Here is a 23,902-nt window from a genome sequence, read left to right on the forward strand (position 1 = left end):
AATTAGCAAGTTAACCAGTTTCTTACACAACCCTTTTTGAGTCGCTTTTAGCCCTAATGTTTCAATGGTTATATTTATAATGATGGTTGTCGATGTAGCTTCAACCATCTTGGCTCTTTGCTTCTTTGCAACTTCAATCCACTCTTCAACTTTAGCAACCTTCTTTCGTGTTTCGGTGAGGACATCCACCCATGAATTGGCTTTTCTCCAATTCTACACTTCCTCTTCTTGGAGAGTTTCACATGTTCTTTGATCCTCTTGATCTATTTACTCATTGAGGGCTGATTTTCTCCCTCCTTTCCAAGAATACTTTTACAAGTTTCCAGTTCTCTCTTAAGTTCTTCAATCATTATATCTTTTGCAGTTATGCCTTTTTCCATATCTGATTTCCACAACTTACTAGGAGAGATAGCATTATCTAACCTTTTTTACATCACAACTTCCATTACCTGCACCTTTGTCCTCACAATAGCTTGCATCTCCCCTTTCAGTGCCATGTACATCTCATCACGCTTACCAAGCATCTCTTTGTCCAACTCTTTCCTCATATATGCATACATAGCATTTCTATAATTCTCCACATTGGCACACATCTCTTTCTCAAAACCTCCTCTTCAACTCAACTATCTTAATAATTGGTTGTACCTTCTCAAATATTAGGTCAACCTTCGCCCTCGATAGTTTCACGACTATGAGAGAACCAAGCGATAATGTATTGTCCCAACTTTTCAACCTAAATGTAACCTTTGCTTTGGGCAGGTTTGAAACACATCTGGATCTTCGATATCGTCTGGTTGGTCCATCATTTGTGATATGCACCCATCATTTGGGGCTCGAGGTGGGGCGGAGGGAGGACATCCTTAGGCCTCTCTGGCGGTAACTGAGATGGTAATGAATCAAAAAAACAATCACTGACCTTTACCTAGATCGAGTATTACTCTTGCAAAAAAGCTGACCCTTACCCAGATTGAGTTTTACTCTCGCAAAAAAGCTGACCTTTACGTAGATTGAGTATTACTCTCTGAATCTTGATGATAACCTTATTTACCAGCCAATGTCAAAATTCCTCATAACAGGGATTATCTTTCAAAAAATAAAATTCTAATTTTTCTTGAGTGACAACAAGGGTACTCAACACTAAAGCCCATGCGCTTTGGGCAGGCCAAAAACGTATGTCAACCATCACTCAGTGGCCTACATAAGACAATGCTTAGTTAATGTCCCTCTTACAAGAAGTAGAAACAACGAAAGTTTGCTATCATTAAGTTGCCATGTGGTGCTAATCGACAAGCTTTATCTTTTCTTGAGTGGGTAGTCTCCCATGAGAGGTAAGCCTTGTATGCTGTCTTCAGAAAAATGCGGACGAAAGGGAAAACAGTCCATAACTGCTCCCAAAAATTCGATGCTTTACTATGGCCTGACGTAGGCCAAGAATGATTAAAAGGTCAGTTGAGTAGTCTAGAACAGCAACATACTTTAAAACCTTTTTTTTTGCATTTCACAACTTAAGTGTATTGCATTGAGCCAAGCATTTCAACCACTGGTTTGTTGAGCATAAATGTATCATGATCGACATTTTTTTGGACAACCCAGATGACATTCAAGTTCTCTAGGAAGACTACATAAAAATCATTACAGCCGAGCCACAGGGTTTCAGCATAACAATGAAACAAATTGTAGCCGAAAAGTTTTACAATTGTCTGTTTGTAGAGATTCTTCTGAAGAGAACAAACCTTCACATAAGCAAGAAAAGTACATTTCCCGACCAGTCGCTCCCCTTGGTAGCATGGTTACCAATCTTCCAAAAAAGCCTGTTGAAATACTCTCCTCTTGCGAGCACTTTCAAAGGATCATCCCACCGTGCCTAGCTTTGTAACTCTTCTCATAGCTGGTGGCATCTCATGAGACAAACTCTACTGTGAATGATTCTTGATTAGAAGTCCCTATATATCAGACTCTATATATGATCTTGATCCAAAATTGCCTGATAGCAGTTTAGTGCAAACAAAACTACGATATTTTTCTTGTTAAGTTACGATAGCCACTGCCCACACACACAAGTATAACAGTTTCCGTCGCTGGATCTGGCTTGATGCTGAACTGAACATTCAAAAACTCTTTAATTAACCTCAGCACTCGAATCGCACTGGGCGTAAGCTTCCCAACCCTGACTTTGCAAACATCCTCTGGACACAGGGCACAAAGCAGGAAAAGTAGGCCCTGCAAAAACAGCAGCGTGCAAAATTCCGCATAATTAGGCATAAAATTGCATCAAGAGATACCATCTAGCATATCACGGAGGCCCACTCAAACTCATCTCTAGAACAAGGTGAGCAAAATGTACAATATAAACTACCTCCCTGTCATCATCAGTGCTTGACACCGAGTATAGAACAAGGCTCAAAATATATGCTCACACATACATGCATGCACGCACTCCCACACATACAGGTTGTCATTCTGAGGTTCTGGCAGGGCTCCATGGATGCACCGAACTCAGTTTCACGCAAAAATGCACACTTAACAAATGTAGATGCCTAGGCACCACTCTCAAAAAGAAGAATAGCACATATGATTCTGCAAATTACCTGATGGGTCGAATCAACAACACCACCCTGCTTGATCTCTTCCAATAGCAGCCTTGATGCATGAGTTCCAAGGTCTTCGGGTAATAAGGGGCTTTGCTTTTCACTACCCACTTGCTTCACATCATAGGTAACTGCCTCAGCACTTATTAGGCATCCCGTCGTTGTCTCAGCAACCAATGTAATTCCATAACCTGGGGAACTAAGCCAAAAATGTAACAACTTTACCTTGTAAGCTGAAGTTACTTTTAAGCTCCATGTTACATGAAATTCCCATTTCTCAACTTACTTTCCAGATCCCTGGCCAGAGTAATGATCGGTAAATATGTAGACATCAGGTAGAAAATGATTCAACACTCCACGAGCCGAATCCACCATGCGATTAGACATTTGAGGTGAAACCCTCGTTGAATATGCAACTCCTCTAATTCTCTTCACCATTCCTTCATCAATCCAAGAGACTGCCTGCATTAACACCCAAAAATTGGAAACCAGGACCACAAGGTTCTATTGGTATACCGACAACTTAACATGTAAGCATTACACTAATTATAATCATCTCAGAAAAATGCACCACTGCAAAGGTCCATTGGTGTACAGACAGCCTTATGCATGAACAATAATGCACCATGACAATGTGCATGTGAATTATAGAACTCAAGTCAAATGCACCTTGCAAACCACAGGAACTGTCAATTTTCATGGATGTTGATGTTTAATATATAGAAGCGATCGACAAGTTTATGTCTATAATATGAACTGCATCAAAGAGCTCTGTTGAAATCAATCAGAACAGCAAAACCACAAAGATCTTACAGTTAAGCCATTCTGTACAATTGGGACTTTCAGATGCACTTCCCCACCAGCCTCAGGCGGGGCACCCCTAGTGGTTATCTTCAGCTCCACATCCTCAATTGAAATGCCGAAATGCTTGAGCATGGGCAAAGTTGTTATGCGAAATGTGTCTACAGAAGGATCCTTCGAGTCATTTGTTATGCCTGCTTTGGAAATATTGTTGAAAATATAAGAATATTAGCACAACTTGAATACATTGCTGGTTCAGTGGCATAAATTCTAAAGAACTTCAAATATTCTGTAGAAAAGTCAGAACTTTGAAAAATTGTGTGCACTCGTGGAAATTGACAAAGATCCCTGTTTTTTGCTTCAATTTAACCAACAGGCCTTACAACGCCTCCACTACATTTACACGAAGAGGAACTAGAACATCTAGTCAAACTGCACATCAAGAAGACACGGATTCCTGGGGGGACCTTACTAAACACCCGTTCCCAAATGGATAAAACTACAGCAGTGTATCAATCATTTTCCACAAGTAAACTTATTTCAATCTATAAACGGAGGCTTCCAATGACACTATCGCTAAAATGGTTATTTCTATACAATTCTAGTTAATGAATAAGCCTACATTGTTTTTTTTTTTTTTTCCGAAAAAGAAGATCTTTCTATTAAAATCACCTCAATGGCACAGACCCCAAGGTAGAATTACATCAGAATAATAAAGAGAACATAGATGGTATCACCAAAAGATAAAAATCCTAGGGCAATCTAAGATACAAAATTGCCTCAAATCAAGGCTAATTATGGGGATTAAGTCTAGAAGACCTCCTAGGCGTCTTCAGAGACTTCTCCTCAGCAGACTTCTTAGCAATTTCTACCAAAGAAGGGAAATGCCGCTCATAAGCTGAATTTATGCCTTCAGAACTGCTGCTGATATCCAAATCTGTGCCCTGAGAAATAGGTGGCGGATCATGAAGAGCTGGTGAAGAGGTATCCGAGGAGAGAGCCGAAGCATCTGCTCTGCGTCTATACACAAGCTTTGGAGCCTCTGTCCTCCTAGCTCGTCGTTTTCTTTTCTTCGCTTCCTTCCTTCTAGATTTCTCTGCTTCACTTCTTCTTCTTATCATATGAGCTTCCAATCCCCCATTCGCATGAAGTGCCTCTTGTTTTGAAGCTTGTTGCCTTTGATCAGGAGATATCCTGCGGCGGGTACAAGCTGCAGCAACATGGCCTTTTCTGCCACAAACAAAGCAGTGGCCAGGAAGACCAATGAAGAAAACCCTCTGTAGAATTTCGCCCCCATGGATGGTTGGGAGCGAAATAAATTGCGGAGGGTTCTTCGCCAAGGATGGGTAGAGCACCATCCTTACGGAGATTGTGCGATCCTTATCTTTAGGAATCACAGCATCTCCAACCACAAAGCCCAAACATCTCCCAATTTCATTAACATGCGGAGCAAATTCTGGAAGAAATCCTGGAAATCTAGCTGTAACTGTAGTTCCACCTTCAAGTCCATTTAAATCCCTTCCCTGTGTCCATCTGGCAAGAAAACCTATAGCAAAATGAAAGTCCACAAGGCTCTACACTAGGACCTCCATGGCTTGATTTGTAGACTTGAACTGCACCCTGAAGAAGCCTCTCCCGAGAGGGGAGACATTCACAATCTTAAAGTTGACGTGTAATAGCGAAGCTTGAAAGTAGTCCTTCAATAGCCTTGCTGAGCATAAACTTCCCACCACTTTACAGGCCAAGGAACAGGACTCCAAGCTCACAGTAGATTCGTGAATGGCGCATAAGGTGTCAAAAGAGAGATGAATACCTATTGCAGAAGCGGAAGGGGTGGGGGGGGGGGGGGGGGTCGGAGGGCCTACATTGTATTTAAATGTGTGCACATTTGAATAGTTAATTAGTAGTGGATCCACAAGAAGGGAATATTTTGGATGCGTCATTAGGGAAATGACATAGAGCATTACAAAGGAATATCCCTTAAGCCATCTTAGAACAAGGTAATTCTAGTGCATTATTCCAAGGAAATAACTAAAACATTGTGAAAGGAATATCTAATAGGCCACCTAGAACAAATACTTCAAATGCATCACAACCCACAACGGATGGGTGGCTATGAGCATCCACGAGTACCAGAATAGTCAGGGGAAGATGCGATGGCCTCCAATCCGGTAGACACCCCGACACAGATTGGATCCTCCGGCACACAAGGATACGTACAATGCAACATACGTATACAAGGTGTGGAGATGAAAGATCACTGAGGTAGAGAGAGAGAGAGAGAGAGAGAGGTCAAATATGACCTATGGGACCAAAGTTACATGTGATGTAGTATGTGTATGGCTGATGAGTGACTCTCGATGCTCCAAAATTGTGGTGATGAGAGTCGCAATGGAGAGCCCACACTATGGCTGGGAGAGGAAAATGTGTAGGTCTAAGTCATGGCTGAAAATGTGAGAGAAGCAAGTTCGGATGTGACCAAAAGCTGAGAACTCTAGTTGTGTGTGGTACTCGGACTCTTGAACTTGCAATGAGCATAATGTGCACAATCGATTTGACTCTTCTCCATTGCCCCCAACGCCCTGTCTCGCATTGAAGGGAATGGGAGCTAAGCCGAATGGCTACAATAGTGAGTATCGCCGACAAGGGGATATGCTCAAGCATGTAAGTGTGAATACGGTTTCCTCTTTTAGCGAAAAACACGGTTTTGTAGTTAGGGGCAATATGGGTGGTGTAATGTATGAAGCGTGACCATTGGATTTCTCCCAAGCTGTAATACATTGGCGTTGTAGAAAAGCTTCATTCACTTAGGAGTCAATTGAAGTATCATATAGCAAGTGTAATGCACCCCATCTCCCAAACCACTTATTTATGTCTTGCATACATTCCATGCTCAAGATATTGTTTTTATGCGTCTTTTGAACTTTTTTGCTTGCTTCCCATGCAATTGTAGGAAGTCGATGTGAGGGGTTTTGAAGCATCTTTATCATGTACTCCACAACCCTTTCAATGCCCATAACCTCAATTGAAAGAGATCCCGACTCAAGAAGTAGGAGCATATATGGTATTTGTGTCTTGACTTGGAGAAAGTTTGAAAGAAAACGCTTTTGGACATTTTCAAACTCTTTCCAAGTAGACTTTGAGATGCTCCCATCCCACACTTCAACTCCATAAAGAAGAACCGGTGTCACCAATGCATCAAAAAGGTACTTCTTGAGGACCAAACACTTGATTTTTCCCACATTACACATGTTTTCAAATGCATAATATGCTCTCTTTCCCGCTTCCAAACGACGCATATGCCACTTGTGATTGGATGGAACCTCAAGGCCAAGGTACTTAAAGCTCTCAAAAACTTGAAGTATCTCATTGTTGTACACAATGCATGGCTGCTCCTTATGATTGGTTTTCACAAGCATAACCTTTATTTTGGATTCATTCACAAATCAGTCCACTATGCATGCAAAAGAGGACAATCATAAGCTTTTGTGCATCTTCTAAAGTGTGTGCTAGAAGCACTACATCATCCGCATACAACAAAAGCATAATTACCGCATTGCAAATAGTGACCTCTTCAATGCCTTCTTCTTACATAAAGTCAAGTACCATTTGTTCCAATTGATCGATGCATAGACCAAAGAGAGTTGCAATGAAAAAAACCGCTTGTTCTTTTGCACGCTTGTCATTCTCTTCAGCCCAATCACTCAATTTCATCTCCATTATGCACCCAAACATCTTTGCCGTAAGAGACCCAATCATTATAGTCCGGTAGTTGTTTACATTCTTTACATCCCCTCCTTTATGCAAAGGTTTGACCCAATTAGTACTCCAATCATAAGGCATACCATTTTGAACCCGTCCATTTGATAATCTCCGGCTTGATACTTGTGAGTGGCCAACTTTTCAAGACCTCCTCATATATCCTCAATAGTAAAAGAAAAAGAGGGCATAAATGAGAGTGACCATAAAATGACATTTTTTCAACATTTGATTGCTCATATAACTGCCTACAACGTGTGTACATATCCACAAAACCCAAAATTCTCAACCTCCTTGCCTCTCAAGTTTCTCCAAAATCTTCAACATACACGTGTCTTTTCTTGGACTTGAAAAAGTTATTGCTTTACTTCCCATCTTCTTCTCTTCTTTTGAATCAATGCTTTCTATGTATACAAATGACTTTGATAGTTGTCTTTTGTCCATAGTTGCATCAAGCTTTATCAAGGACTTTCGAGCATCTTGACATTCTTTATCAAACCACCTTTTACGTGAATTATCTTTGTTGATACCATGGAGATGTTTTATGACAAAGCATTCTTCGGCACAAGAACAAATAACTTTCTTAAAAGCTTCCCATTTAGTTTCCAATGGTGCGTCATATTGAAGCTTTGTCATCCATAACTTTTGCTCAACCATTTCAATGTACATTAGTGCCCGTTTAAAATCCATACATAGTGATAACTTCTCTTCTCTTTGGCTCAAATTATCATGCTTAGTTGCTTCTCCACATGCAAGGTCAGTACATAAGTTCCAATGGTCTGATTCCGGGGTCCATTGGCTAAACATAAAACTCTTTATGCGATACATGATGGCTTCGGAAAGTAGCATATAGTCAATCACACTATCTCCATTATGTTTTCTACATGTAAATCCATTGGTTCCACTCCACAAAGATACACCATTGGCAATGAGCATACCCGTGCTATTACACATATATAAAAGTAACTTTCCATAGTTATCCGGCTCTTTTTCATCCACTGAAGTACGATTGTACAAGTCAACTTCCTCCAACTCCCTTGAAATATATGGCATATCAAATTGTTGAGTATCATGTTGCAATGTTTTTGTTCGAGCATTCATATCCCCAAATACAATAACATCACCTTCGTCTTTGGAATGAGCAATGTACTTTTCTAAATCAAAAAATGGCTGATCTCTATCCATGCAAGCATAAAGGAGAATCATGATGAAGAATGTAGCAACCGGCTACAAAAATGGGTGCTTTTTTTTAGTGTCATAATTTTCAGCCATACATAACGTTTGTACTTGTCATCTTTTACAATTGATACAAAATCTTCCAATCCTTTCTTAACCATGCATACTACCCCTCCTTGTCCTCTTTGTTGCTTGAGATTCTTTGACCACATCAATGAATGTACATTGTAATCCTCCAAGCCGTTAATCCTTTGTGTATCATGCTCCCAAGTTTCGACAAGAAGTACAACATCGGCTTTGCTTGTTAATTCATCAATGCCAACCCCCGCATTCCATGGGTATCCATTGCAATTCCAAAAGCATATTTTCAATTGTAGCTCGGCCTCATAGGTCATGCATTTCTATTTTCTCGAGGGACTTGCCTCCTCCTTAGGCACATTTTCTTTGTGAGAGATCTCCTTGTTTTTCTTATTCTTTTCCTTATATGCCTTGCAACGCATATTTTGTTGCTTAATAGTGCGATCTTCACATACAAACATTTGGTATCCCTCAAATAGATCCAACTATTATCAAAGATAATCTTTCGTTTGGTCTCATCTGGCATGGTGCATACAATTGGCCGTTCTCCCCAACGAGAAGCTCCTTGCTTACCCACTCTATGTGCTTCATAGACCGTAACTCCGGACATGTCAAAGAGGGTTTTGAAGAAATCTTCGATAACAATGGCAAGAGAAGGAGACGTCTCTAACTTCTCTTTGGGAATTTCACGAATAACAATGTTCTTGAAACGTCGCTCCGGTTCCTTCAACTCCTCCACATCAACATTCTTTGTTTGAGCCATAGCTTGCATGAGTGAGGAATTAGGAACCACATTGTTACCACATACATCAGCCTTAGACTTGTTTGTGTACGTTTTTCATGTCGCATACATCCCAGCTCATGGTGTCAAATTTCTCCTCGTTCAATACATGGTTATGCTCTACTTTGCTCATGTGCTCCTTCAAAGCATTCAAATCCACAAGAGAGTGTTTACATTCCTTGACTTCCTCTTCAAGTTGCATCAAACGTGTTGTTTGCATCTCAAGTGTCCTCTTGAAATCCTCATTCTCAACCACAAGTACCCTTAGCGTGCCATTCTCCATTGCAAGTGCCCGTAAGGCTTCGCCTTGTTTGTTTATGGTCTCTTGCAATGATACCAAGTATGCCATGATCATGGTTTCCGATGTCGTTGGTTGTGTTGTTATCTCCAGACTCAAGATTTTGGATCATTTTCCACGGTGGTCGTGGACCTTGTTGAAGAAGAAGAATCCTTGCGAGTGTTGGAAGACATTGTATGTAAAATAAGGAATGAGAGTCAACTTTCCTGAACCTCTTCACTTCAGAAATGCCTTCCATAACTCTGAAAATTTGTCTTTACATCAATGCGTAGAGGGCGTCGTGCTCTTCCATTGAGACTATAGATCACCCAAATTGGAGTTCAAATGAAGAAGTTATGATCAAAAGAGTGAACTGCTGTCTACTAGGTCAAAAAACGGCTGCACTAGAGAGAGAGAGAGAGAGAGGTCTACAAAAGGCTCTCCATGTTGATACAAAGCTGCATATACAAGTGATGTGGCATACCTTCCATGGATAGACCCCTAGTACATAGAATTGTTACTGCTATTGCCATCTGCTCCTGCACTAAAGACCCCAACTCAACCTCACCATAACTTAGAACAATTCTTCTTCTACGGAGGATCCGATCCTTTCAGCAGCACACATGGGTTCTCGTGGAGAATCCGACAAAGGACACCCCTTCAACTGTTGGTAGTCGGGGAGCTGAAGAAAAGCAGGGTCCCAACGTGGGAATAGAAGAAACCAATGGAGATTTTGGCAAATTTCCGACAGGGAATCTTGGCAGAGTGGAGTACAAATGTCAACTGCAGACGGTAAGGAAGCTGAAAGAAAAGATGAGTGCAGAAGAGCAGAAACTATACTCGCAAAAAAGAGTTTAACAAAGCTCTTAAACAGATTGATGAAAAGCTTGAAGCACTCTCGAAAGAAGAAGAAATCAACGGATTTCCCCAGTTATTGGGCCGGAAGTTGACTTTCAAGGTGGTAAGCAGATCCAAGAAGTGTGTTGGTTTCGAGGATGACCCAGATTTTTCTTCGTCTTCAGAGAGTTTCGATAGTTCGTCGTCGTCTTGTTCCAGAGAGGATGAGAAAAGGCGGAAGCAGAGAAAAAGCAAGAAAAATAATAAAAGCAAACTTTTGACAATTCTAGAAAGCACAGAGAGTCATCTAGCAGTTCAAAGGAGGAGACTTCACCCTCTACTGACAGTTCAGACAGTGAGTAAAAGGACAAGAAGCCCAAGGAGTTCAAGGATGGGAATCAAGCAATCAAATTTGACACGTTTTCAGGCTACCAAGACACCCATCAAGCACTTGAATTCATATAGCAGTTTGACGTAGTCTTCTCGGGAGGTCGTTTCTTGGCATGCTCCAAGGTGCAAAGGGCGACATCTTACTTGAAAGGAAATGCACAGACATGGTGGTCTACTCTGTTGTTGCGCAGAGAAGCACCTAAGAAGTGGGTAAACTTCAAGAGAGTTTTCACTTCTACTTGGATAGTAGAAGAATATGAAGATGTCATTATGGCTTGGCATCATTTGCGAATGACTAAGAAAGACACTTTGGATGCCTACTACCAAAGGTTTTGGGATACCTATTGGCCAGTGTCCTCATTTTAGAGGGTCACTTTGAAAGACCACATTGAGCGGTTTTGTTGTGGTTTCTCAAAAGATTTTCGACAGTATTGTTTGCAACTGAAGTGTGACCCTATTCAGAGACTTATGGAACATGCCAAGCAAGGTTTTGGTATGCATGACCACAAGGAAGTGGGAGTAGAGGAAGGCATGAGAGAAAAGCGCTCTGAGGAACTAGAGCCGAATCAACCCAAGGGTTTCGTACCAAGAAGTAAATCCATGGATCTCAGAGTGGTAGACTCTCGGTTTGGAATCAAGGACTAGAGATTTCCAAGGAAGGACTTCGTGTCCAAAAAAGCAAAGTTGTCACAAAGTGATGACGTGGCATGTTCGATCGGACCACCCCGGTGAAAATGATGGATTTAAAAGATAAAAGTTGTTCCAACTTATGGGGTCCCGTCCGATGGGACTGATGGGACACAAAGACATCTAAAAAAGGAGAAATCGCATGCCTTGCTGACGTCGCAGCTTTGTTCGGACAAGTCCACGATTTGTGTTGGCTGCTGATGTAGCACCTATATGGATTTCCGCAAATTAAGCTGGCAGCTTTTGGCGCTAGTTGAGGGACCAGATGCTTTTGGAACATGAAGCTTTTCATGGTACTTGTAACAAACTTGGACACTCCAAGTCAAGATTCTACCGCAACACAGCAGAGATTCACTTCAAAACAGTTCACAGTTTACAATTGATTCGACACCGACCCGGCGGAGTTCCGTGCCAAGAGATATTGGCCCCAAAGACTTGACGCCCCTTTCGGTATTTCTTTTTTTGTATTAAATCTATGCTCTGTCACTCTCAGACTTTGCGTCCAGATGCTCTGCAGAGTGGGAGCCCTGCCCACACTTATAAAGGTTACAAGGGATGCCAAAAGCAGAGCCTCAAAAGCTGCCATATTTTTAAAAGCTCTCAAATAAAGCAATTTTGACTCTCATAAGCTTCATAAAATAAAGCAACACTTCAAAAAGCTCTTCCCAACTTGGCATAGGCTTTTCAGCTAGCTTGTGTAGGAAAAAAAACAATGTCCGTACACTGTGGAATTCAGTACACCCAGCGCCACATCAACACTCTGTTTTCCACCGGGTTTTGTGGGCCTGTCACGTCAGCATTTCAACGTGACCTTTTTATTTTCCGGGACTGTCCACGCCAAGGGGAGGGTGTGTGTGTGTGTGTGTACGGCCTGCCACGTCACTGGTTTGTGACATATCCCCCTCTTGAAAGCATTGTAATCGCCCTCGATTACGCCTACAAAAGAGACAGAGGCCATAAACTGTCTTAGCAGACACTGAATGTTAGTACCGACACACTAGGAACAACACATCTAGCACATGGACCAATCGACAGTCACATCACACGACATCACATAACAAATCACCTTCAAAAATTCATTCGGATCTCAGAACATGATTAATCGGCAACGTATTTAGCAATCGCATCTAGATCCACTCAAGACCTCATAGATGTCCGATTGACTAATCCTTATTGCAACCATGTCTATCGAGATCTTTCAGACCGAAATGCCGCAGTCATTTTATCTATCAATTCCTGCACTTAAACAAGTCAAGAACAAGTCAGTAGCGGGAATCCCAGTTCATAAAGTCATACAACACAATACTGTCAGCTCATAGTATTCCTGAAACTCAAAAGAGACATCAATGACTTTAGTATCAAAATCGGGGCAATTTGTTGACAAAGGAGTGGAGCGACTCCCCTCTTGTGCATACCCACTGCACCAAATTCCGCCCAGCTGAGTTCGGGGTTCAATTTTGGAATAGACTATGCTATATACCTTCATAAGTTCAGAAAAGTCTGAACTCACGAGTTATAAGAGGGAATAAAGTACTCATAGAACTATAAAAGCAAAGAACACAAGAAAAGAAAAGAAAAACAAAAACAAACAAACAAACTAACTAAATCACTTTGTTTGCTACGAAACAAAACTAAATAAAACAAAACATTATTAACTTAAAAATGTTTTTAGAAAAGGTATGTGTAAAATAAGTTGACGCAACTTACTTGGCTTAAAACAAGTACTCAACTTTAAGTAAAAAAGAATAGGACATCTTAAAAACTTAATCCTAGAAATCAAACTTCACACAACAACTTCTAACGGGACACATTCTTAAGTTCTCAGGTAAGCTATATACGAAATCGAAAAATGAATACTACTACAAACCTACGAAGAGCAAAGAACCAAACTCGACAATATGTGATCTCAACTTCGCTGCTTGTCCAAACACGAAGAATAAGATTATCACCTTTATCGTGCATAGCTTGGACAACAACTATGACATCCCTACTCACGTCGTCAGTGCCCAAGAGTAGGTGCAGGTTTATATAGAGGTCATTCATGCTTTGAACGTACTCTACAAAACCAACGAGCTGAGTTTCTATCACCCTCCGGAGGTGATGGGCATACTCAGCCATGATAAAGGCTAGCATTTGTCAAGATATAGTAAAAATACTAGAAGTGCTAAAGATCAAAACATCAACATAAGGTGTTATCAAGTCAAACAATATGTGGGCTTTTTAGCTCCCCACTTCTATTGAATTTACTACTGATTATCTTGAACATTCCAAAGGAAGAAACATTAAAAATAAACTTACTACGATGCAAAAATGAACGAACGTTTTTCATGATTCTTTTCAATGAATATCCTTTTTCACAACTAGTAAGGAAATAAGATGGCAAGATTGAACAACAAAAGCAGATTTACTAGAACAAAGACGAGAAAATCTAAATAGTTGAGAGCACATGACACCATACTTAGCTAAAAGAGAAATGTTCGAAGAAATGTGAGGCATACGAATGATATTTAGATTGGCATATTCTGGTTCAAGGCGCTTATCATAGATATCTACTTCTAAACCTAAGGGAGTCTGAAAAATCTTAAGGTCTAAAAAGGCACAACAATCACTATTTGTGATACAGTTGAGTTCACAGAACTCCTTGGGATAAATTCCTCTGCCTACAGAACTCGAATTCAAGTACATAAAATCTTGAAAAGAAGGAACGTCAAGGACAAAAAGATCATCTACAAAGCATCTTACGTTGCATAACTTGTGCAAAAATATTGGGCAAGTGTTAGCAAGGACAAGACTATGCTAAACCAAATGCTTCAAGGTAAAGGTTCACAATCTGAGGAGTATCTGCCAGGTCCTCCTGCTCCATTCACTTCGTATCCAATGCGGAGTAGGTCTTGAATTTAACCAAGAACCGTCTTATCACTTTACATTCTATCTTTTTGTGCCAATATCTCTTTTGCAACAAGTATCTGCTCGTTTTTCTCCACTTCAGGTTGCTCATCTAACTCCCCATCATCGGGCACATCGCCTTTTAAAAGGCTTCAAGAGACTCGCATGAAAACATTGTGAAGTCTCCAAGTGTCAGGCAGCTTCAATCTAAAAGAGACATCATTTATCTTTTCGGAAATCTGGAAAGGTCCATAGTATCTCATGCTAAGCTTTTGAGAAAGCCGCTCCTTTCCCTTTTTCTTTCTCAGGCCTGCCTTCTCAAAATGTAAGAGCACCCAATCGTTCTCCTTCAATTTCAAACCGCGACGATGTCGATCTGCTGCCTTTTTCTGAGATTTCTACAAAGCCTTCCGGACCAAGTCCAAGTCCCTCGTGAACTCGTCGGCTTCAAAGAAAAATCTTATCTTTCGTGCAAGGAAGGGTGGAACCTTCGTAGCAAATTCATTAATCTCAAATGGCACCTTCCCCATCAAAGAGTTAATCGTGTTTCTGTACGCATATTCCACCAGAGAAAAAAACCCTTTTCCAATAAAGTCTTCAGAAGAAGACTTCAACAAATCTAGTACCACTGAATTAGCAATCTTTGATTGCCCGTCAATCTACGGGTGGAACCATGACGAGAATTGCAATGGCATGCCAATGTTCTCCCATCTCCGTAGGAAGTCCCAAGGTAAACCGCTCAATCTATTCTTTAAACGAGATCTTCTTAAATGAAGAAGCGGGTAGAAAAGAGCTCCAAAATCTCTCGCAATATGCGTCCAAGGTATCTTTCTTGGTCATCCGAAGATGGTTCCAAGCAGTTCGTATGTCGCGTTCGTGCTCCCGAGTCAACCAAGAAGAAATAAAAAGCCCCTTAAATTTCAGCCATTTAACTCGCGCTTTCTTGTTCAATAGAAGAGTGGACCACCATGTTCGAGCATTGCCCTTGAAGTAAGAGGTAGCCCTCCAAATCTTGGAGTACTATGAGTAATTGAAACCGGCCCATCGGGCGGTAGGCTTTGGCTTTCACTCGAAATTCTTTACTTTAGACATACACAGAGAGAACGTACAAAGGAAACCTGCGACAGGAATTAACACTTAAGCACACACGGCTCGGTAGCTAGAATGCTTCGAGCAGACACCGACAACCTGTAGGCCCCAAAATTGGCGCCCCTTTCGGTATTTCTTTATTCTTTGAGAGGGTAAATTTAAAATTACAAAGTAGAGTCCTCGGAATCCTTTACATGTATCCCTCTAGATCCTACCTGATTTGGCCAAATTTCGGCAACATAACAGCCCCAAAACTTGCACGAAATCAATTCCCCTGCTAGAACTCACTTCCACTGGCGTTTACCCTCTGATTCCAGCCCAAAAACAGTAAATTCAGCTCGATGTATTTACTGGTTTTTGCCTTGTTTTCAGCCCCAAACAGTCCCCTAGCTGTCCTCTACTAGCGGGGCACGATTCCCAAGGGTTCTGGTGTCCGTATGGCTGAAAAAACAGTCAATTTTCTGCATATACACAGCGCTGAATTTGCACCTGTACGGTGAGGTTATGACACTCACCGGTGCCTGCTTTGGAGTAGCAGCTAGCTACCCCTGTTCCTGCTCAAGGAGGCTCTTGCCTCAGCACAAAAGCATGAACCCACACAGCTGTACATCAGTCAAATGAAGAGCCCTCTTGTGGGGAATCACATAACTGCACGTAGGGGAGCGAGAGAGTAGTGTGTAGTGTGCAGGGCATCACTCCTAGCACCACCTTGTACATGAGAGGGAAAGAAAGCACTCCATAGCTCCTAACCTGTGACAAAAACCAAATTGAGGCTCCTCTCAGCTTAAAATTCAGCGCCTAACTTTTCTGTGAGAGACAAGTTCATGAAAATTTGCCACTTGGCGCATTTACAAGCATTTGCCTGTTTCGGGGTTGCCACCTAAAAATCTCCCGATTGGTTGCTCAGTTGACTTCGCGGCAGAGTTGTAAAATGTTCCCCTAGTCATACCGGAGGTAATGACGCGAACATATTTCACGGCCCAAAATAGCAGTTCCCTAAATTTTAGGAAATGATTTTGTTGGGCTCCCACTGGTCATTTGACCATCTATCCTCATTGGGATCGCATCCAAAAGTGCAATGTGGCCAACTGTCGGATACTTTCTGTTAGTAGTCCCACCTTGACTTTGTGCCTTTATTGAGTTCACTTCCTAGTATCCACCAACTTGCTAAGTGCAACGGGGGGACCTATATGATCTTGCTCTGAGCCTAGACATCCTCTTACTATACGAATTCCAATGCCAACCACTTCTCGTCTGCGGGTGAAACTACCGTTCACATTGGCCATACAATGTCCGATCGTTTGCTACTTCAAAAAGAGAGTCTCAAAAATAAAACAAAAATCATTAGAAAGAAACTGTTGCTAAATTTGCTTTATCTGACAGAAAAATAATTCTAAATGAATTATTGGATTTATAAGTGAGAGGGTTTTCTCGCTTGAATAATTCTAAATGAATTATTAAAATTTTAAGTGAGAGGGTTTTTCTCACTGGAGACATCCGAGTACAGAGTATTCCTAGTGCGCCATTCAGAGTAATGACGGGAGCACTGTGAACGGGAATATCTGTAAGGCCACCAAGAACGGGTACTTCTGATGCGTCACATCGAATGGGTGACAGGGAGCATCGGGAAGAAGTATCCGACCATCCGGGAACGGACATCTCTGATGTGTCATAGGATGGGTGACATAGAGCAACGTGAAGGAGATTGTACCGTAAGTTCGGTAGGAAAGGACTAGGTGATGGGTATTCTTGATGCGTCACAAGGTGGGTGACGGGTGCATCGGAAAGGGAATATCCATAGTCAGGAGGTCCGAACTGTGTTAGAATTGTGCACAAGGAAAAGCAAGCACTTAAATGATATGGGTTCAGAGGAAACTTTGAGGAAAAACAGATGCTTTCTGAGAAAGCGGGATTGCTTTTTGGGAAAGCGAGGAAGTCTATGTCTGCATTGCAACTGTGTACGTGATTGCATCCACGGACACCTGGGAAGTGCTGAGAAAGCATTGTTTTTAGCTTATAAGGTTTTGTTGAGTTTTTGGGCAAATTTAGATTATTTTTAAAAACGTCGGCCGCCCACTTAATAAGTAGGCAACCATCTAATAAATAAGGCAACAGATCAACCAGCGTTTTCTCTCTCTCTTTTTTTGGCAGAACAGCAACAAAAAAAAAAAAAACAGCCACAATCTCTACGCAAGCAGCTATTCGCGCCTGTGGCCAGGAGCTATAAAAGCATCACATGCCCTCACTCAGAGGGGAGGATCAGTTTTTGCAAGAAGGAGATGCTGCTGCAGAGTTCACCCGCAAAGAAGACGTTTGCCGGTGATGCCCATGACTGTCCCAAGTGTACCTGATGTCGCCAAGACCAAGTGCGCGAGTTCCCTCGCGAAGAAGCGCCTACGGAGCGTGTTTCCATCGCGACAAGTTACTGTTTTTCTCTATTTTCAGCCCATAAACATCGTAGACGGGGCTGATTTACGAGAAGGAACCCGAGAACACACCTCTTTTGTGTGTAAGATTGGAAGAGAGGATTTTCTATGTAGAGATCTCTTCCGGGGAATTGCTTTTTGAGAACCGAGTTGCGTTTTGAGCGTCGAGACTTTGAAGGTAACGATTTTCATGTTATGATCTCTAAGTATTTGTTTGTAGGTGTACTTCCTCTTAGTGAGGGAGTAGGAGCAAAGGAAAGGAGAAAGCGCTCTGAGGAACTAGAGCCAGATCAGCCCAAGGGTTTCGCACCCGAGTTTGGGAAGTAGATCCACGGATCCGAGAGTGATACTCTCTCGAGTTGTGATCCGGAAGTTGGGATTCCCAAGTAAGGACTTCGTGTCCGAGAAAGCAGAGTTGTTATGCGGGAAGAGGACTCTGGAAACAGAGTTGGAAAAGAGAGTTGCAGGGATGTCATGCCCTGAGTCTGGAAGGTGAGATCCAGAGGCGAGAACCTGGGTTCTCGAGGATTTGGAATAAGGAACGGAAGTTCCTTGGAATAGGGTTTTGCCCTAGGAATCGGAAGCTGAGACTTGCGGGAACCATCAAGTCTTATTCTAGAACAAACGTGGTAATACGTTCGGTTCAAGTGCTTGTATAGACTTCTCCTCAGTAATAAAGATACTATTACGGGGGGGGGGGACCAGCCCATCTTCTGGTCCTCAGTACTGTGTCGATCTTCTCACTCTCTCTCTCTCTCTCTCTCTCTATCTATTTCTCTCTATATCCTCTGGTTTCAGTAATAAGTGATAAATCCTATTTATCCGAATGTAGTTTATATTGTTATGCGCTCCCGTTTGTGACAGAAACCAACAACTAAAGTTAGCAGTTCCCACGTCCTCGTGACATAGTTAACAGCTGCCACATCCCCGTGACATACCCCCCTCTTGAATTTGCAAATGTCCTCGATTGCATACCATAAATACACGCCACCGATGATCTTGTGCCGTTAACACTCTTTTATCATCGCATGTATCTGCAAGAAAGGTCGTAACGCATAGATACAAATGACTTAATGAGACCTTGATACTTTTGTCATTGCCATCTATTACACTGAATTCATATGTACATTTGATGTACTAGCTCTATCATTACCCCTCCTTTGCACACGTTGGGTTGGGGCATAGGTAGGTTGTAACCCAAGGGCTTCAAGGTAAAGCTGCAATACATTTGGTGACTCTGACAATTCATGCTCTTCCATCCACTTTGCATCCATAGGCGGATAGTTCTTGAACTTCACCAAATGACGTCTTGCAACCTGTCCTTTAACTTTTCTGTCCTTATGTGCCAAAACTTGCTCACGTACTAGGATCTCATCAAGTTCCTCAACTTCTGGTTGATCCTCATCCGGCATATCTTCTTGCACATCACCCACGAAGGGTCATAGAAGACTCACGTGAAACGCATTATGAATCTTCAATTTCAGCCTGTAAGCCACATCGTTGATCTTGTCAAGCACTTGAAAAGGCCCATAGTAACGCATACTGAGCTTAGGAAACAACCGTTCCTTGCCCTTCATCTTCTTTAACCTTGCCTTTTTGAACCTTAACAAGACCCAATCACCAGGTGATAACAACAATTCACGACCGTGACGATCAGCAGCCTTTTTCTGTTTTGTCTGAGTCTTCTCCAAGGCAACTTTGATTTTCTTGTACATTTCATCCATGTTCTCAACATATCGATCTGCCTCAAAGATCTTGTCCTTTGTATGCAAAATGGGAGGAACCTTTTTGCCGCCTTCAACAATTTCAAAAGGTGCTTTGCCAGTAGATGAATGCACCGTATTATTGTACGCATACTCAAGCATAGGCAAATACTGTTCCCACTTGCCTTTATTATCTGACAAATAGCATTTCAACAGATCTAAGATAGTAGAATTAGCCTCTTCTAACTGTCCATCAGTTTGTGGATGAAACGAAGACGATAACTTGAGCGTAGTGCCCATGTTCTCAAACAATCCTCTCCACAACAAACTGGTCATGCGAGGATCACGATCACTGATAATCGATTGTGGCATACCATGGTACTTAAACACATTGTACATAAACAAGCGTGCCATCTCATCAAATTTTATCTTCTTCCTGACACGGATAAAATGGGCCTGCTTGCTGAACCTGCAAATAATGGTCCATATATTATCATTCCCTGTTGGCGTTCTTGGAAGATCAAAGATAAAGTCTATAGCAATGCTTTCCCATGGCTTATCCGGAATCGGCAGTGGTTGTAACAACCCTGGTGGCTTTTGTCTGTCAAACTTGACCTTTTGGCAAACTATGTATCCTCGCACAAAGGCATCCACATCTCTCCTCAAGGTAGGCCAATAGAAGAATGTCTCTACCGATTTAACTGTCGCATCAATGCCACGATGCCCTGCATACGGTGGGACATGACTCTCTTCCATGACCTTATGTCGCAGTGGCCTAGTGACACAAAGTCTACCATGCATCATCATAAAACCATCTCTGAGGAGGTAGTGCTCGTGATGTTGCCCCTCTTGTAACTGTTCAAAGATCCTTGCAAAATCTTCATCAACAGTATATTGCTCCTTCATGTCATCTAGCTCATGATGATAAGGAATTGACACAGCTGAAATTTGTGGCTTTCTTGATAGCGCATCAGCTACAACATTCTTCTTGCCTCCCTCATGCATAATCTGAAAGTGGAACATGGAAAGAATGTTTGCCCATTGCATATGCTTTTCGGATAACTTTGACTGTGTCAAGAAGTATCGCAAGGTCTGAAAATCTGTTTGGACAACAAAATCAGCACCTAAGAGGTAGTGCTTCCAGCTAGAAAGAGCATGAATCACGGCCAAGAGCTCTTTCTCATAGACTTGCATAGTCTTCTCTGGACCTTCAAAATTCGGCTTTCATAAGCTACTACCCGTCCATCTTGCATTAGCACTGCTCCGATGCTACTACCATGATTCTTTATTACAGAAGTGATAGCAGAAGCAGATACAATAGGGACTGACTCTCCTTTTAGCTTTACATCCAAGAAGTGAGTTTTGCCCCTATGCTTGTTAGGTGCAGCGGAATGATTGTTTGCGCTTTGCTCAAGATGAGTGCTCCGAACGGTGCTCAAGGTTCCTTTTAGTTCTTATGGAAGGGAGAGCCTTCCGTTCTTGATGGAAAGTGCTATGATCACAAACAAAGTGAATGGACACTGTGCGTGCAAGTGTATGAGACTGAGAGATAGAGAGAGAAGAGAGATCCGACACCAGAGACGACGTAAAACCCTCCTCCGAAGGCCCCACTCTCGGTCGGCGAGAGTGGTCTACTTATTGATTGCACAAAGTGGTACAATGACGATGCAATGGACTGATGCAACCTGGGACTATGCCGATGACGACGACGGTGATGACGATGACAACTTTAGGGCTGAAATCTATGGTCTTCTATCTGCTGAATTTCAGGACTGTTTTGGTGGCTGAAAATGACTGTTTTGGCTGCGTTTTTATGACTGAAAATGGGGGTCCTTCTTCAACCAATTAGGGCTGAATTGTCTGCTGTCCATGAAGGCTGAAAACGCTGTTGTTCTGGTGCGGAATGGGCTGAAAACCTAAAACGCTGGTCTGCCTACTGAGCGTTAGTAAAAACGTTGGCTATCTGGGGAAAGCTGGCGATCATGGGAGAAAACGCCAGGATCTGGAGTCGCTGAAGGTGTGCAAAAATGCCAGGGTTGATGGGAAACCCAAAGCGCTAGGGCTGGTATCTGCTGAGGATGCGGGAACTGCTAGGAACAAAAAACGCTAGGGTGCTTGAGGGTGTGGCAAGCATGGGGGAATCAAAAACGCCAATGGTTCCTACTGGGGTCCTGCTAAGAAGGTGCCTGTTGAGCATGTGCTCCTGCTGCCTCTTCTCCCAGAAAGTGCTAACTTGGGTTTGCTTATATACTAACTTAGCAAAATTGCCCTACCTACTTTTGTTGGGAAGTCACTTAAAAATAATAAGTGAAAAATACCAAAAATAGGAAAAATAGGCTAAATGCACTGGAAAATTCCCTTGACTGAATCTGATGGATTCTGAAGGGAATACTGATGATCATGCTATGTGCAACCAGAGGATATGCATCTATGCTAAGTGACTGGGCATGCACGGTCTACGATAGACTCACAAAAGTGCCAGATCACTGCTAATCTAGACTTGACTGGACTGACTGAACCCTGATCATGTTGTAGCTTGTCCACGGAGACATAGGATTGGATGTGTCACGTGACATCCCCTCTTTTTCAAAGTGAGGTATTGGTACCAAACTATATGGCGTCGAGGGAGATCGCCAATAGCATCCGGAATCCTGGAAGGGACTCTTCGCCGGCCCACTCTGATGTGTGGGTCGTGCGTACTTGAACTTTAGAAAGGAGGTCTGCAACACTTGCTTCTTTGGGCCGCGCCGAAAGCGACACAAAGGCTTCTGTGGCTCCTTCAATGCTTCAACTTCGTCTAGAGTCATGCTTCTTTCTTCTTCAAGAATCTCCATGGCTGAAAATTCCTGAAACCATTTCCAACACAAAACCATGAACATACCCATTCCATGTAAAGTGAAGGGAAAAAATCTTGTCTTCTCTAAAGACTGTGTATGCAATGTAGATGAACATAGAGACGGAGTGACAACCCGTTCATCAAACACATGCAAACAATGAGATCGAATCTTTCTCTGTTGATCTAGAGCAATCAACTTTGGCAATTCACAACGGAAATGCCCATGCTTGGTGCTCATACTTTCATGTGCTCGTTCGAAAACTGTGTCATGCCAAGGAAGAGACATGGAATGTGACTTCCTTACATACATACTTTTCAGCTTTTCATGAAAAATCCGCATACATTCGTGCTCATCCATGAGAGAAACGTGCTCAACATACAATATGTCATGCCTAGGAAAAGGGATCACATAAAGATGCGGACTAAAATACAGGAAACGATCACGAATGAAACATTCGAACAATGCGTGCGTATCAATCATGCGAACCAGAGTTACCCGGAACGCGGAACGGGAACGGCGACGAGGACCGTCGCGGAACGGGGGAACGGCCAGGGGTCCAGAACGGGAACGGCGCGGAACGGGAGGCATAAAAAACACCCAAATAATGCTTGAGAAGGGAATGGGTGTGAAGGGGTGCATTTTAATTTTTGAGTCCTTGCACACTAAAAAAACACCTAATGTTCATTGCAAATTTGCAAAGAACAGCCTATTTCTTCCCATTTTTGAGAGTTGGCCGTTCCGAGGCCGTTCCGGAGCCGTTCCGGCCGGCCGTTCCGGTATCAGGTGGTCACCCAGAACGGCAAAACGTTCCGGGGCGTTCCAGCTTGGCAGAGGGGGAGGGAACGGCGTTCCGGCCTTCTAGGGCCTGCAGAACGCGTTCCCCGGTAACTATGATGCGAACACATAATACTTCCTGTGAGGGTTCTTTGGACCTAAGCTCGAGAGCCAAGATCGGTGCTTCCTGAATGATTGAATCGTCCTGCGGGGATTCTTTGGACCTCGACTCGAAAGCCAAGATCGGTTCTTCGTGATTGATCGAATCTGCAACGAGGTTAGCTTCGCTAGAAAAAGCATCAACTAACACATCATCCTTGTGAACAATCACATCTTCTTCATGCAACTCATCATGCTTGTGAGAAATCACATCTTGATAATGCAAATCATCATGCTTGTCTTCATCATCCAAATCATCATGCTGATCATTATCAATCAAATCATCATCATGCTTCTCATAATCATGCAAATCCTGTGTGTCATGCTTGGGAGAAGAAGAGACTGAGAGAGTCTCCTTTTCCCGAATCCTTTCAATCTTGTCTTGCATATTAGCAATGAGAGATGGAGAATGAACAATGTCCTCTCCATGAATGACAATGGGAGAATCACTTTTGGCATTGAGAGTTAAAGTGTTAGCCTCAAAATCAATGAGAACGTTATTATCACGAAACCATCGAATGCCCAAAATTATATCACATCCTGAGAGAGGAGAAACAACAAATCTTCTAGTGAAGGCAGTCTGTTGAATTGCAAACAACACATCAAGGCACTCCTCCGTGATGAGATGTATCCTTCTACAATTCCTTGTGCTAC

General features: G+C 42.4%; 1 protein-coding gene across 1 annotated transcript in view; it reads right to left on the minus strand.

Moving 5' to 3' along the window:
- Positions 1–1,531: 1,531 nt before the first annotated feature.
- The window catches only part of LOC147441288 (RNA cyclase family protein), a 47,500-nt gene continuing 25,129 nt past the window's right edge, over positions 1,532–23,902 (minus strand). Inside the window, exons 3-6 of the mRNA XM_086482968.1 lie at positions 3,402–3,583; positions 2,875–3,050; positions 2,589–2,787; positions 1,532–2,220 (exon numbers count right to left, since the gene is read on the minus strand). Of these exons, the coding sequence (XP_086339094.1) occupies positions 2,011–2,220; positions 2,589–2,787; positions 2,875–3,050; positions 3,402–3,583 (767 nt within the window). The 3' untranslated portion in view covers positions 1,532–2,010. The remainder of the gene's footprint in view (positions 2,221–2,588; positions 2,788–2,874; positions 3,051–3,401; positions 3,584–23,902) is intronic.

This window comes from Adiantum capillus-veneris, chromosome 15 (assembly GCF_014529385.1).
Source record: "Adiantum capillus-veneris isolate H3 chromosome 15, ASM1452938v2, whole genome shotgun sequence".
NCBI lineage: Eukaryota > Viridiplantae > Streptophyta > Polypodiopsida > Polypodiales > Pteridaceae > Adiantum > Adiantum capillus-veneris.